The 12,808-nt window shown below is 59.2% G+C and overlaps 2 protein-coding genes across 2 annotated transcripts; one reads left to right on the forward strand and one right to left on the reverse strand.

Moving 5' to 3' along the window:
* The first annotated feature begins 930 nt into the window (after window positions 1-930).
* MRPL9 (mitochondrial ribosomal protein L9) lies at window positions 931-6,971 on the forward strand. The gene is made up of 7 exons (XM_067313426.1): window positions 931-1,033; window positions 1,996-2,155; window positions 2,654-2,778; window positions 3,853-3,903; window positions 4,689-4,790; window positions 5,393-5,476; window positions 6,512-6,971. Exons 1-7 carry the CDS (start codon window positions 953-955, stop codon window positions 6,641-6,643), a joined length of 735 nt encoding a protein of 244 aa, XP_067169527.1. The 5' UTR covers window positions 931-952; the 3' UTR covers window positions 6,644-6,971.
* RIIAD1 (regulatory subunit of type II PKA R-subunit domain containing 1) lies at window positions 6,770-9,980 on the reverse strand. Its single transcript, XM_067313427.1, has 4 exons — window positions 9,709-9,980; window positions 8,398-8,474; window positions 7,991-8,037; window positions 6,770-7,625 (listed from the first exon to the last, which is right to left on the reverse strand). The coding sequence occupies exons 1-4, from the start codon at window positions 9,754-9,756 to the stop codon at window positions 7,555-7,557; spliced, it is 243 nt and encodes an 80-aa protein (XP_067169528.1). The 5' UTR covers window positions 9,757-9,980; the 3' UTR covers window positions 6,770-7,554.
* Window positions 9,981-12,808: the final 2,828 nt, after the last annotated feature.

A 12,808-nucleotide genomic window follows, 5' to 3' on the forward strand; every position in this document is an offset into this window, starting at 1 on the left:
GGCAGTGTCACCCCCTGCGCCTGGAGGCTTTTCCCCGGGAATGTGCCCCCGGCCCTGGGCAGCTGCTTATTCCCAAGCAGGATGCTACAGAAAAATTCCTCCCTGTAGCTAACCGCTCTATCAAATAGAAAATTGCTCCTTCCCCTGCCTGTTTTACACCCGGTTGCCCCCATTTTGGGGTCAGGCTCCCTCTCCGCTCACCTCCTGCAGGGGGGAACGCGTTCGGCGGTGGGCAGGGAGGTGCGGGGCGTCCTGGCTTGGCGGCACCGGAGGGATGGCAATGGGTGGCCCCGCAGGGACGGTGTTCCGGGGACGACGTTCCAGGGATGCCGTGGGGCACGGGGGTGACAGGGTCCCGTGGCACTGGGGGGCGCCTGGGACGAGAGAGAGGTACAGAGGTGTGTTTGGGGGGAATCGGGGCGGGTTTGGGGGCAGACAGAGGCTCCAGGGTGGGGTTTGGGGGCACAGGGAGGTGCTAGGGTGTGTTTGGGGTTAACTGGGTTGTTTTGGGGCAGGCAGGCACTTGGGTGTGTTTGGGGGATGACGGGGCAGTTGGGGGACAGAGGCATTGGGGTTTGTTTTGGTGGGAATTGGGGTGGGTTGGGGGCACAGAGGGTGCTGGGGTGTGTTTCGGGAGGAATGGGGGTGGGTTGGGGGCAGACAGGCAGTGGGGTGTGTTTGGGGGGAATCGGGGTGGTCTGAGGGCAGGCAGAGGCGCCGGGGTGTTCTCGGGAGTCTCGGGGTGCCTGGCGCTGCTCGGGCCGCTTCCTCACCGGGGGCGTTGGCGGCGCTCTGCGCAGGCGCGCGGCGGGCAGCCCAGAGAGTGGGCTCCCCGGGCGCAGGCGCGCGGCGGGCAGCCCCCTGCGGGGTCCTTCCGCGCCGAGGCGCGGGGTCCTTCGGCGGCGCGGTGGCGGGGTCCTTCGGCGGCGCCGTCGCGGTGGCGGGGGGCGCCATGCTGGGCCCGGGGGCGGCGCGGGGCTGCGGCCTCCTGGTGGGGGCGGCGAGCCGGGCCCTGAGCCTCAGCCACGGCCGGGTGCGGGCCAGGGCAGCAGGGCCGGGGGGTGCGGTCGGGGGGTGCGTGTGCGTGTGTGGGCCGGGTTGGGGTGTGGGGGCTTCCGTGAGGGGCCTGGGCTGGGATTTAGGGGTTTCTGGGAGGGGACTCGTGTGGGACAGGCAGGGGTTATGGGGATGGAGGGGTATTTAAGGAGCAGGGAGGGTGTTGGGGCTTGTGGGGGTTAGCCTGGGGGCTGGGTTGGGGTTTAGGCGTTTTTGTGAGGGGGCACGGGGGGCAGGCAGGTGGTATTAGGGTGGAGGGGGTATTTTGGGGGGTAGTTAGGGATATTGAGTGTGAGACTGTCGAGGGGGTGTCTGGGGCCGTGTTCAGGGAGCTGGGTAGGGGGGTTGGGATTTAAGTGAGGGGAATAGGCAGGGAGCAGGCAGAGGGGTGCTGGGGTAGAGGGCTTTTGGGGGATATACAGGGTTTTGGGGAAGTGGGGGTGTTTGGGGCTTGGGGCATGTTTGGAGGCTGAGTTGGGGAGCATGGGTGCATATTTGAGGGGGCTGGGTGGGGGTATTGGGATAGAGGGAGTATTTGAGGGACAGGTAGAGGGTATTAGGGAGTGGGGAGCTGTCATCGAGGGTGTGTGGAGGTTCATGGGTGTGTATGCAAGGCGGGCTCGATGGGGGGTAGTGGGGGGATCTGGTGTCTAGGGTGTACAAGTGCAGGGGTGTAGGATGTATGTAAGGAAGCCTAGGAGGGACTGTAAGAGGGTTGGGGGGGTTATCTGAGGAATTTGGAGAGCTAGATGGTGGGTATGGGGGGTGGCTTCCCCCCCTTGCGTGGGCTGGATCAGGCCGGGCTGGAGCTGGGGTGCTGCCGTGGTGCAGCGGGTTTGTCCCCGTGGTGGAGGGGGCTCTTGGCCACTCTTAGCTGAAGCGGAGCGGGATTTGCTGTCTGGAGTCGTGCTTCGGCCTCATTCCTCCCTCCTGCAACAGCCCACTGTGGTGGTGGAGCGGTGGTGGCAGGTCCCGCTGAGCAAAGAGGGGCGTGAGCCCCGCTTGCACCCCAGGAGGCACCGCATCTACAGGCTGGTGGAAGACACCAAGCACCTGCCCAAGAAGGACTTGGAGCTGATCCTCACTCAGTCCGTGGAGAGTAGGTTCCTTTTAAGACGCGTTTGCCTTCCTACAGCAGAGCAGAAACATAGCTGGGCACCAGTAATAAAAGTTAAATCTGTTTTTGTCCTGTTCTGCACTCCTCTGCTTGTGAGGCTAGCTGTGTTCGTGTTTGGGGGGAGAAGGGATTCCTGGGTTAGGTCCCAGCCTTGTCTCTGTTTTCTTAGGCAAAATTTGGGGTGATCTGGTGGTGGCAGGGATTCATCACTCAAATGCAAGATGATTTAGGATCGTAGAGCTTTGAAGATAAATGTTTTGTCGTTTTTCTTTGTTTTGGGTGGGTTTTTTCCTTTTTTTTTTTTTTTTTTTTTAAAAAAACTTCCCTCAGATGATGGAGCTGCAACTGGAAATTCAGAGTTTTGGTGCAGGGCCTGTGGGATTTTGTGTTATGCACTAGCCAAGGGGCATCTTTCCTGGTGAGCCAGTGTGCGCCTCGCTAGCGCCGTCTTGTCATTGTCTCTTGGTGTCGCACGCGCAGATTTGGGAAGCCGGGGAGATGTAGTCTTTGTGAAGAAGTCTGTGGGTCGCAACAAACTCCTCCCTCAAGGGCTCGCCGTTTATGCGTCGCCAGAGAACAGGAAAATGTTTGAGGAGGAAAAGAAGGTGAGTTGGTTCCTGGTGGTCGTGGCGGGGAGAGAAGGAATTCTCTCTCCAAGTGCATGCAGCTCTCCTGGCCACCCTAATTCATGAACCGCTTGCGGCTTTTTGTTCCGAGCAGTTAGAGACTCTCTCTAGAGTCAGTGCAGAAACATTCACTGTCTAACAGTCGCTTGCCTAGTTCTCTCTTTGCTTCATCAAAAGGGAGCGGGGGGATGTTGGATCTTGAGATTTTTTTAGCAAATTCAGCAAGTCTTTTTGGGACACGCAGCCTCAGCATGAGATTGCTGCTCTGTTATGAGCATAGCTGGGACATTTTTAGCTTGTTGAAGCCTCATAGTCAGGAGACTAATGGTGTTTCTGCTTAAAAAGGTTGGTTGCATTTTGTAATCACCTGTCTCTCTCCACCCATGTTTGTGTTTTCCTGGGGTTCGATTTGCTCATCACTTTCGCAGTACAGTCCTGCAGTCTTGACACACAGCATGCTGGAATTGTAGGAATTGTTTGAAAGGTACTGTGTAGGAAACTGTTCAAAAGCATCCAGTTGAGATCAGTGGGCTCAAATCACATGCTTTTACATATGACTTTTTACAGGAGAATTCATTAAAGCATCTCAGACTAAATACTCTTTGCTTCTATTGAGGAAAGCTGTTCTGATTTCTGCAAATGAGCAAGTACCATTAAAGTCATCCAGCACAACAGGATCTTGGCCTGTGTGCTAGCACAACACAAACTCTAAAAACTAAGGGTACAGCATTGCAGAACATCTGCTTATTTTAAGCACCATGTCCTTTAGATGATACAAAACTGAGTAAACACATGAACCATCCATACCAGCCACGGCCTGGATGAGCTCAGCTCGTTAATAAAATTCTTTGCAGAGAAGTGACTGACACTGAAGGGTTTGCAATGACAGTTGCTGAATTTGCTATCAGGTGAAGGAGGGCTGTACGCACCACAGAGAGATCCTTTTGGACCCTTTCCCACAATGCGTTTCTCCTGAACAGCGTGGAAGGCTGGCTGGGACAACGAATTGCAAAGTCTTCACTTCATTTTTCTCCTCGATCCTATTTCTTGTAGTTGCGCCAAGAAGGGAAGTTGGAGGCAATCCAAACCCAGAGTGGTGAAAAGGTGAGAGGAGGGAAACGAGCACGTCTAAAGTTGTTCCAGAGAAATCTGTAAGTCCTGGAAAGCAGAAAATCTCAGCTGGAAACTCCCTATCTCCTGGCAAGGCGCCGGGAACCCTCTCCCTCCAGCTATGGCTCTAGCAGGCAGCTTCCTATATGTGTGTGCGCTTCTCTCTGCTTTTGTTCTCTCAGATAAGCAAAGCTTAATTTGTAGGCTGTACAGCTGAGGAGATAAGCGGGTATCTGCCTTTCTAAAGCGCCCTTAAATAAATGATGATTGCCCGCAGCAGAGGGAGGGCAGGAGAAGGCTGAGTCTAGGTTCAGGCCAGCAGCTGCGTTTGGGAGGTCTCAGCCTGTGGCCCATAGCCAGCATCAGTTGGGAATTGGTTTGATGCAGAAGACAGCCCGTCAGCTGTGTCTGAAGGTGATCTTGCCGGCAGAACTTAGCCCAGTGTGGCTGCTTCTCTCCCGAGGTGGCTCAGGGAATGTTTCACCCAGATGATCTTTGCTGGGCTAGCTCTTAAAAAAGCAAGCTCCAACTGGGCAGCTGGGATGGCCCAGCAGAGTTTAGGCTTCCCTCTAAATGTGGCCAGCTGGGGACGCCCTGGCCCAGGCGATATGCTGCTTGTGTACCTGAGCCCTTGGGGACCTTCCTCGCGGAGTGAGCAGAGACATCTCGTAGCGTTCAGTCACTGGCTTCACATCTCAGACATCAGAAACAAGCACTGCCCCTGCTGCTCCTTACCCCTGTGCTCCTCTGACACCTTTCTTCTTGCCTCAACGCTGCAGACCATCAAGTTCCTCAAGAGCTGCCGCCTGGAGGTGGGCATGAAGAACAATGTGAAATGGGAGCTGAACAACGAAATCGTGGCCCGCCACTTCTTCAAAAACGTTAGTATTTCCTGCCAGGTTTGTCCTGAGGTGAAGGGGGCTGAGCTGGCTCTGCCCCGGGGGTGCTGTGCGCCAGTTGAGAGGTCTTTAGTGGTGTCACGAGATCCCACTTGTGAGCTGAGTCACGGGAATCAATCGTGGTGGCTCGTTGTCAAGGGCTTTAGCTCTCATTTGTGAGTCTGTGGCTGGTTTTGGACTCAGCTGAGATGTGGTATGCTCTGGTACCTCAGCGTCATCCAAGCTCCATGCTGGACTGCAGAGAGCAGCTCAGCAGAGATTTAAGGACTTAAGGGATTAAGAAAAGAAGATGATAAATCGGGAGAAGAGGCCTCGTTTCCTCCTTACGTCCCTTCCACGTTACAAGTCAAGCCAGCGCTGGCAGGAGTCAGGCAGTCCTTGCAGGCATCTCTGAGCCTGGCTGTTGCCCATCCCGTGTATCCCATGGCGGAGACTGGCTCTGTACGTCCCCCCTTTCATGTGGCCTCCATGCCTGTCTTGCTCAGGATCCTGTCAGTGGGCCCGAGGGCAGGGCTGGCACGCTCCAGACTAACCCGTTATTCTGCGTTGTAACTGTTGGGTTATCTCGTGGGCTTGTTTCCTAGCTGGGGGTGTTCGTGCCTCCCCACGTGCTGAAGCTGCCGGATGAGCCCATCACGAGGTGGGGCGAGTACTGGTGCGACGTGACGGTGAGTGAACCCCCCTTTGGTTGGGACGTCTCCGTCCCCCTCCTACTCTGGTGAGAGGAGTCCGGACCCCAGTTCTGTTCTCAGTTTTGTCACCACTTGGGGGGGGGGGGGGGCCTCCCTGTGCCTCGGTTTCCCCTCTCTGGTAGAGGCTCCTCTGCACCTCCCCACCCCACAGGGCAGGGAAGTGCACAGTGAGATCCTTCCCTGTGTCATGTGTCCACGAGAGACAGGAGTCTGATGCTAACGGTCTTGCCCTGCCCACATGCCCGCACTCAGGCAGGCTCCAGAGAGAACCGCAGAGCTGCTGGTGCCAGCTCTCCGGGGCGGGCCGGGTTGCGAGGAGCGGATGCGCTCTGTAAAAACCCTCCATGACCTAGATAGACGAGAGCGTCTCCTCGCGCGTTTCCATTCATCTTTTGTCCTTCCCAGCCTCTCCAGGGAGCAGAGCCGGCTCAGAAGCTGCCACCCAGAGCTCTGAAACCATGTCATCACCGCTGGGCTTGTTTGCGTAGACTCCTGCTTAATTTTCTGTGTTGAATTCCCACAGCAGGAGAGGGTGGGGAAGGGGCGAGGGCACTGCGTTTCCATCTCGCGTAGCCGAGCTACGCGCCTGATGAGCACAGGCAATTTCCCCTGCTTCTCCCCATGCGTGCACCTGCTGTAACCTCGCTGGGCTTTGGGGATGAAGCTACCATGAGATCTGAGGAGGGAGCGGGGTGGGGAGGGCACGGTACAGGCGGGAGAAAGTCCGAGGGAGAGAAATTGCAGAGGGGCAGGTGCTTGTAAGCAGGCTGCAGAGACGCTAGGGAGATCTGGAAGGGGCTCGGAGGCTCCCAGATTCTCGCCTTAGCAAGTGTTTTGCCAAGAGAGAGACTCTTCGGCGGAGGAGATGCACCCATGCCCAGTTGGGGTGCTCAGGGCAGCAGTAGGACGGGTCCTCCCGCCTTGGGGTGCGACGTGACCCAAAGCATTGTGTTTGAGCGGGCACGAAGGAGATTTCTCTCCAGCCTTGACCGCCCTTCCCGTGTGCTGCAGGTGAACAGGCTGGAGACTGTCCGCGTCCCCATGTCCGTGGTGCAGTTCATGCGGCCCAAGACGAAACGCTACAAGCACTGGTTGGCCCTCCAGGAGGCCCGGCTGGCAGCCAGGAAGAAAGAGCTCCTCTGAGCACTGGGGGATGCTGTTCTTCGCCTGGAGGCCTCGGCACAGCCCCATCCAGCCTGCTAAAGAGCCTGGAGCCTTCCTTGACGTGGCACTCCTCGTTTCCCTACCAGCAGCTGGATCTCCAGTGTGCCCAGCGCCTGCTTTCATACTGGTAGGCACTGGAGGAAGGGTTTCTTCCCTCGTAATGGACTGGGACTCCCTGCCCTTCTCTCTGAGGAGCTATCTGAGCCGATGGATGGCTCTAAACCACCTATTTCTGCATGTGCCCTGCTTCATAGCAGGGCTGCGGACACCTCGCTGCAGCTAATAAACAGCTCGGTGTGGTTCAGAGCATGGCGGGGCCACTCGCAGCCGGAGGAGGGCTGGTGCTCCCCCCTTGGGAGCACTGGGCCAGGGGCGGCGAGGAGGGGCACACGCCGCGGCAAGGGAACGGCGCCTGCGGCAGCCAGCGCCATGGGGCTGTGACGCCAGGGGGCAGGAGTCGTGTCACGACAGGCGACGATCGCGTGTCAGGGCTCAGGGGTCTCCCTGGAGAGGCTGAGCCTTGTCTCTCCGTGTCCACCTCCCTGTTTGAGCTCTCGGGGAGCCCCTCTGCGGGGGCAGCGCAGCGCCTGGCCCCCCCAGCAGGCCCACGGGCTGGGCCTAAGGCTTGGCAGGGCCAAGTTGAAGCCCCAGCTCTGCCAGGGATTCCCTTCAGACCCTTGCGCAGCTCAGCTGCCTCCTCCTGGATGGTGCCTTCTCACGTCACGTCCGGAGAGGAGCGCGCGGCAGAAGGGGCTGGTGGTGAACAGTGACCCAAAAAGGCACTAAGACACCTCCAGGTATTGCTGTTATTAGTTGAGCACTAACAACCCAATTTGGAGGAGTGGAAACCCCTGTGCATACGCGACCATCTTCTAGCCAGTGCTTCTCCCTTAATCCATCTGGTCCCGTTTTTCCAACTGCTTCTGGATCTTGCCAGGCAGCTCTGGGTCAGTGAAATATTCTGAAATGACAGAGGCGGGTGAGAGAGGATCCCCCTGTGCTCTGGCAGCAGCAGGGAAAGTACCGAAGGCAGCTGTGGTCCATCCTGGCTGCTCTCTGTCACCTTAACTCTGCCCTCATGGGGGTGAAAGCCCCTTCCTCCCCGTCGCCTTAACTCTGCCCTCATGGGGCTGAGAGCCCCTTCCTCCCCGTCACCTTAACTCTGCCCTGGTGGGGAAAAGGGCCCCTTAAAGAGGGGGACGCACTGCTGAGGAGCACGTGAGGGGAGGCCGGAACAGCCGGGCAGCCTTGCTGTGCCCTCCGGGAGGGGGGAGGGACAGTCATGCCTCACTAAGGTGCTTCATTTAAATAATCCCCCCCTCTCACCTGCTGCAAACTCCAGGATATTTTCCGGTCTCTTCAACATCACTTCTCTGGAAAGAGCAAAAACAAGCTTTTCCTAATTGCTCCCTGGAAGATCAGGGCAGAATCGGGGAATTTGGCTTGTGCCCAGGGAATCAATAATCCGACTGGTGAAGTGGGGGGAAATGGTTAATTTCTGTCAGTGTTCAGCTCGGGAGTTTCGTATAACAATTAACAGGTCTTTGCTAAATTACTCTTGCAGCTCCGGGAGTTGGTAGGGAAACGCGTCCCAAACCGAGGAGGAACAAGCAGGGTACCGTGTCCCAGTCGGGGGAGGAACAAGTTGGGGAAACATGTCCCCATTTGGGGAGGAGTGAGTGGGGAAACTGAGGCACAAGGAGCTGCCCTGTCCCCTGCGGTGGGTGTCCTACCTGAGAAACCCCCCCAGCAACAGTCGCACTGCCGGTTGCGCCCGCAGGTAGCGCTCGCTGGCCAGACGGCAGTCAGCCTGTGGGGGGAAAAGACAGTGCTGGGTGTCACCTGCATCCCCCCCAACCAGCCCCACACAACACTGGAGGCATGGTGTGTCATGGTGTGCCACCCACCCCCAACCTGCCCCACACAACCCCACGGGCACGGGGTGTCACCCATGTCCCCCCTAACTGGGGCCGCAGGATGTCACCAGCATCTACCCTTAACTATTCCCACACAACCCTGGGGCCACAGGGTGTCACCCACATCCACCCTTAACCATTCCCGCACAACCCTGGGGCTGCAGGGTGTCCCCTGCATCCCACCCCCACACAGCCCTGGGGGCACAGGGTTGTCACTCCCCCATGTGTCCTTGTGTTTCTGTTGTATGTACAGCTCTTGGGTGTGCATCCTTGCAGGTGTGTAGCTTGGCACCTGTGTGTCCCCGCCTGTGTGGCTGTGGCTCGCTGGGTGTGTGCATCTGGGTGTCTGTGAATCCCTGAGGTATCTGCGTGTGTGTATTCCTCTGTGTGTGTGTGTGTGTGCGTGTGTATATCCTTGGCTATGTGTGAATCCCTGTGTTTGTGTGTATCCTAGGGTGTGTGTGTGTGTATGCATCTTGGGGGGGGGGTGTACCCGTGTATGTCCGTGTGTGTGTATGTGTGTATCGGGGGATGTATATGTGTACCCAGAGGGGTGAGGTGTATGTACCTGAGTGTGTCTGTGTGTATTGCGTGTGTGCTGTGTGTATCTGTGCGCGCACACACCCCCTGTGCCCAGATGTGTGTCTGTGCACACCCCACATCCTGGCTGTGTTTGCCCCCCCCCCGCCCTGGTGTGTGTGTGTGTGTGTGTGTATTGGGGGATGTATGTGTGTACCCTGAGGGGTGGGGCTGTACTATCCCAGTGTGTTTGTGTGTATTGCAAGTGTGCTCTGTGTGTGTGTATCCACGCGCACCTCGCACCCCGGCTGCCTTTGCCTCCTCCCCATGTGTGTGCACGTGTGTGTGCATCCTGGGGGCTGTATCTGTGAACCCTGGGCGGGGGGTGTACCTACCCCAGTGTGTCTGTGTGTATTGTGTGTGTGCGCTGTGTGTGTGTGTGTGTGTGCACCCCTGTGCCCGGGTGTGTGTCTGCACGCACCCCGCACCCCGGCTGCGCCCCCCCCCGTTTCCCCCCGCCCCGTGTGTGTCCCCGGTGTCCCCCATTCCCCCCGGTGTGTGTCCGCCCCCCCCCCCGCGGTGCCCCCCGCCCCCCCCCCCCCGCGGGACCTGTCGGGGCGGGGCCGGGCGCCCCGGCTGCTGCGGCCGCGCCGCCATCTTGGCTGCGCCGCGGGCGTCGCCACGGCAACGGGGCGGGGGGCCGGGAGTGTGACTGTGTGTGACACTGTGTGTGTGTGTGTGTGTCTGTGTGTGTGTGTGTGAGAGAGAGAGAGAGATTGTGTGTGTGACTGTGTGTGACACTGTGTGTGAGAGAGAGATTGTGTGACACTGTGAGAGATTGTGTGCGTGACTGTGTGACACTGTGTGAGAGATTGTGTGTGTGACTGACACTGTGTGTGTGTGTGTGAGAGATTGTGTGACTGCATGTGTGACACAGAGATTGTGTGTGTGAGAGAGTGTGTGACACTGTGTGAGACAGATTGTGTGACTGTGAGTGTGTGTGAGACTGTGTGACTGCATGTGTGACAGAGTGTGTGAGAGAGACTGTGTGTGTGAGAGATTGCATGTGTGAGACTGAGAAATTGTGAGACTGACACTGTGAGAGAGACTGTGTGTGACTGCATGTGTGAGATTAAGAGACTGTGAGATTGTGTGTGTGTGACTGTGTGACTGTGTGAGTGTGTGACGCTGTGAGTGATTGTGTGAGAGACTGACACAGAGAGATTGTGTGTGACTGTGTGTGTGACACTGTGTGCGTGTGTGTGAGAAAGATTGTGTGTGTGAGAGACTGTGACACTGGTGTGTGAGAGATTGTGTGTGAGAGATTGTGTGGGACTGTGCGTGTGAGAGAGACTGTGTGTGACAGATTGTGTGAGAGACTGTGAGAGTGTGTGAGAAACTGTGACACTGAGAGACTGTGTGTCTGTGACACTGACTGTGTGACACTGACACTGTGCATGTGACACTGTGTGACTGAGTGAGAGACTGTGTGACTGTGAGACAGAGAGAGAGAGACTGTGACACTGAGACTGTGTGTGAGAGACTGTGGCACTGTGTGTGACTGCATGTGCATGTGTGTGACTGCGTGCAAGTGTGTGTGTGAGACTGTGTGTGACTGCATGCGATGTGTGCGAGTGTGTGTGACTGAGACTGCGCATGAGTGTGTGACTGTGCATGTGTGTGACTGTGTGTGAGACTGTATGTGTGTGACAGTGTGCGCATATGAGTGTGTGAGACTGTGTGACCACGAGTGTGTGACTGTGCATGCGTGAGACTGTGTGACTGCATGTGTGTGTGTGTGGCTGCACATGAGTGTGTGCACGTGCATGAGGGTGTACATGTGCATGTGTGTGACTGCACAAGTGTGTGTATGTGCATGCGACTGTGATTGCATGTGTAACTGTGTGTGCATGTCCCTGCATGTGTCCATGTGTGTCACTGCCTGTGCATGTTCCCACGTGTCTGTCCTTGTGCGTGTCCATGTGTCCCTGTGTGTGTGTCTGCATTTGTGCATCTCTGTGTGTGTGTGTGTGTGTTCCCACATGTGTCTGTCCCTGCATGTGCGTGTCCATGTGTCCCTGTGTGTGCATGTCCCCCCCCGTGTGTATGTGTCCCTGCCTCTGAGTGTTCCCCCGTGTGTGTGTGTGTGTGTGTGTCCCTGCCTCTGGGTGTTCCCCCATGTGCGCATGTCCCTGTGTTTGTGCATGGCCCTGCTGGAGGCTGTCCCCATGCATCTGTGTCCCTGCGTATGTGTCCGTGTGTCCCCCTGGCCGTGTGTGTCCCCCCGTGTCCCTATCTCCGTGCCCCCCTGTGGCTGTGTCCCTGTCCCTGTGCCCCCCCATGACCATGTCCCTGTTCCCGTGCCCCCCCCCATGGCCGTGTGTGTGTCGCCGTGGCCCTGTGCCCGTGGCCCTGTCCCTGTGCCCCCGCGGTGGCTCTGTCCCTGTCCCCGTGGCCCCCCGTGGCCGTGGCCCCGCGTGTGCCGCCCCCGCCCGTGGCGGCCCCAGCCCCGGCCCTGCTGCCCGGAGCCGGCGGCTCCGCTCCGGCCTCAGCACCAGGGACAGCGCCCGCCCCCCGCCCGGCACCGGGGCGCTCGGGCGGGACCGGCACCGGCACCGGGGCACCGGCACCAGCACCGGCATCGGGACACCCGGGCGGGATCGGGGCACCAGCACCGGTACGAGGACACCCAGGGCACCGGGACTGGGACTGGGACTGGGACACCCGGGCGGGATCGGGCACTGGCACCAGGACATCCCACCGGCATCAGCACCGGGACTGGGACCGGGACACCCCGCCGGCACCAGGGCACCGGCACCGGGACTGAGACTGGGACCCCGGGACCAGGCCACCATGCAGGAGTGCAACCCATATGTTGTACACAGCGCGCGCACACACACCTCTATTGCTACCCCTACTCTCACACAGCTGTATGTATGTCCATGCACACATTTACATGTACACCCCGACACACAAGCCTCCATCTGTGTGTACAACTGCGTGCACACACACGGATGCACACCCCCCCACACACACACCCCGTGCACACCCCCGTGCATGCACACATACACAGCCTGTGCATGAACACACACACACACACACACACTGTGTGCACACACGAACGCTCACAGGCCTTATGTGCACGCGGGCACACACATACACACACACACACACACACACACACACACACACACACACACACCAGCTCCCCCCCCATCCCCAGCCCAGGCGCCCGGGGCAGGGGAACCCCGGGGGCGACAAGGAGCCCCGGGGCAAGGCGGGGGGGGGAGGGGCGGTGTTGGTGCCCCGTTCCCGGTGCCGGTGCCCGGTGCCGGTTCCTGGTGTCGGTGCCCGGTCCCCAGTTCCCGGTGCCGGTGCCCGGTGCCGGTGGCGGCTCTGACATCACCGGCCGGGCGGGGTGGGGCGGGGCGGACGGGCGGGCGGGACCGGCCGGGGAAGCGGCGCTGCGAGCCGGGCTCGGCCCCAGTCCCCGGTGCCGGTGCCCAGCGAGGCCGAGGCGGGAGCGGCCGGAGCGGGGCCGGGTCGCCGCCGCCGCCGGCTCTCTCGGTGCCCGGGGCCGCCATGGGGCCGGGCGGGCGCTGAGCGGGGCCGGCGCCGCGGCAGCCCCCGGGGCCGGTGCCGGGGCCGGTGCCGGGGCCGGTGCCGGGCCGGTGCCGGGGCCGGTGCCGGGGCCGCGCACCGGGGCCGC

Source organism: Apteryx mantelli, chromosome 31 (assembly GCF_036417845.1).
Source record: "Apteryx mantelli isolate bAptMan1 chromosome 31, bAptMan1.hap1, whole genome shotgun sequence".
NCBI lineage: Eukaryota > Metazoa > Chordata > Aves > Apterygiformes > Apterygidae > Apteryx > Apteryx mantelli.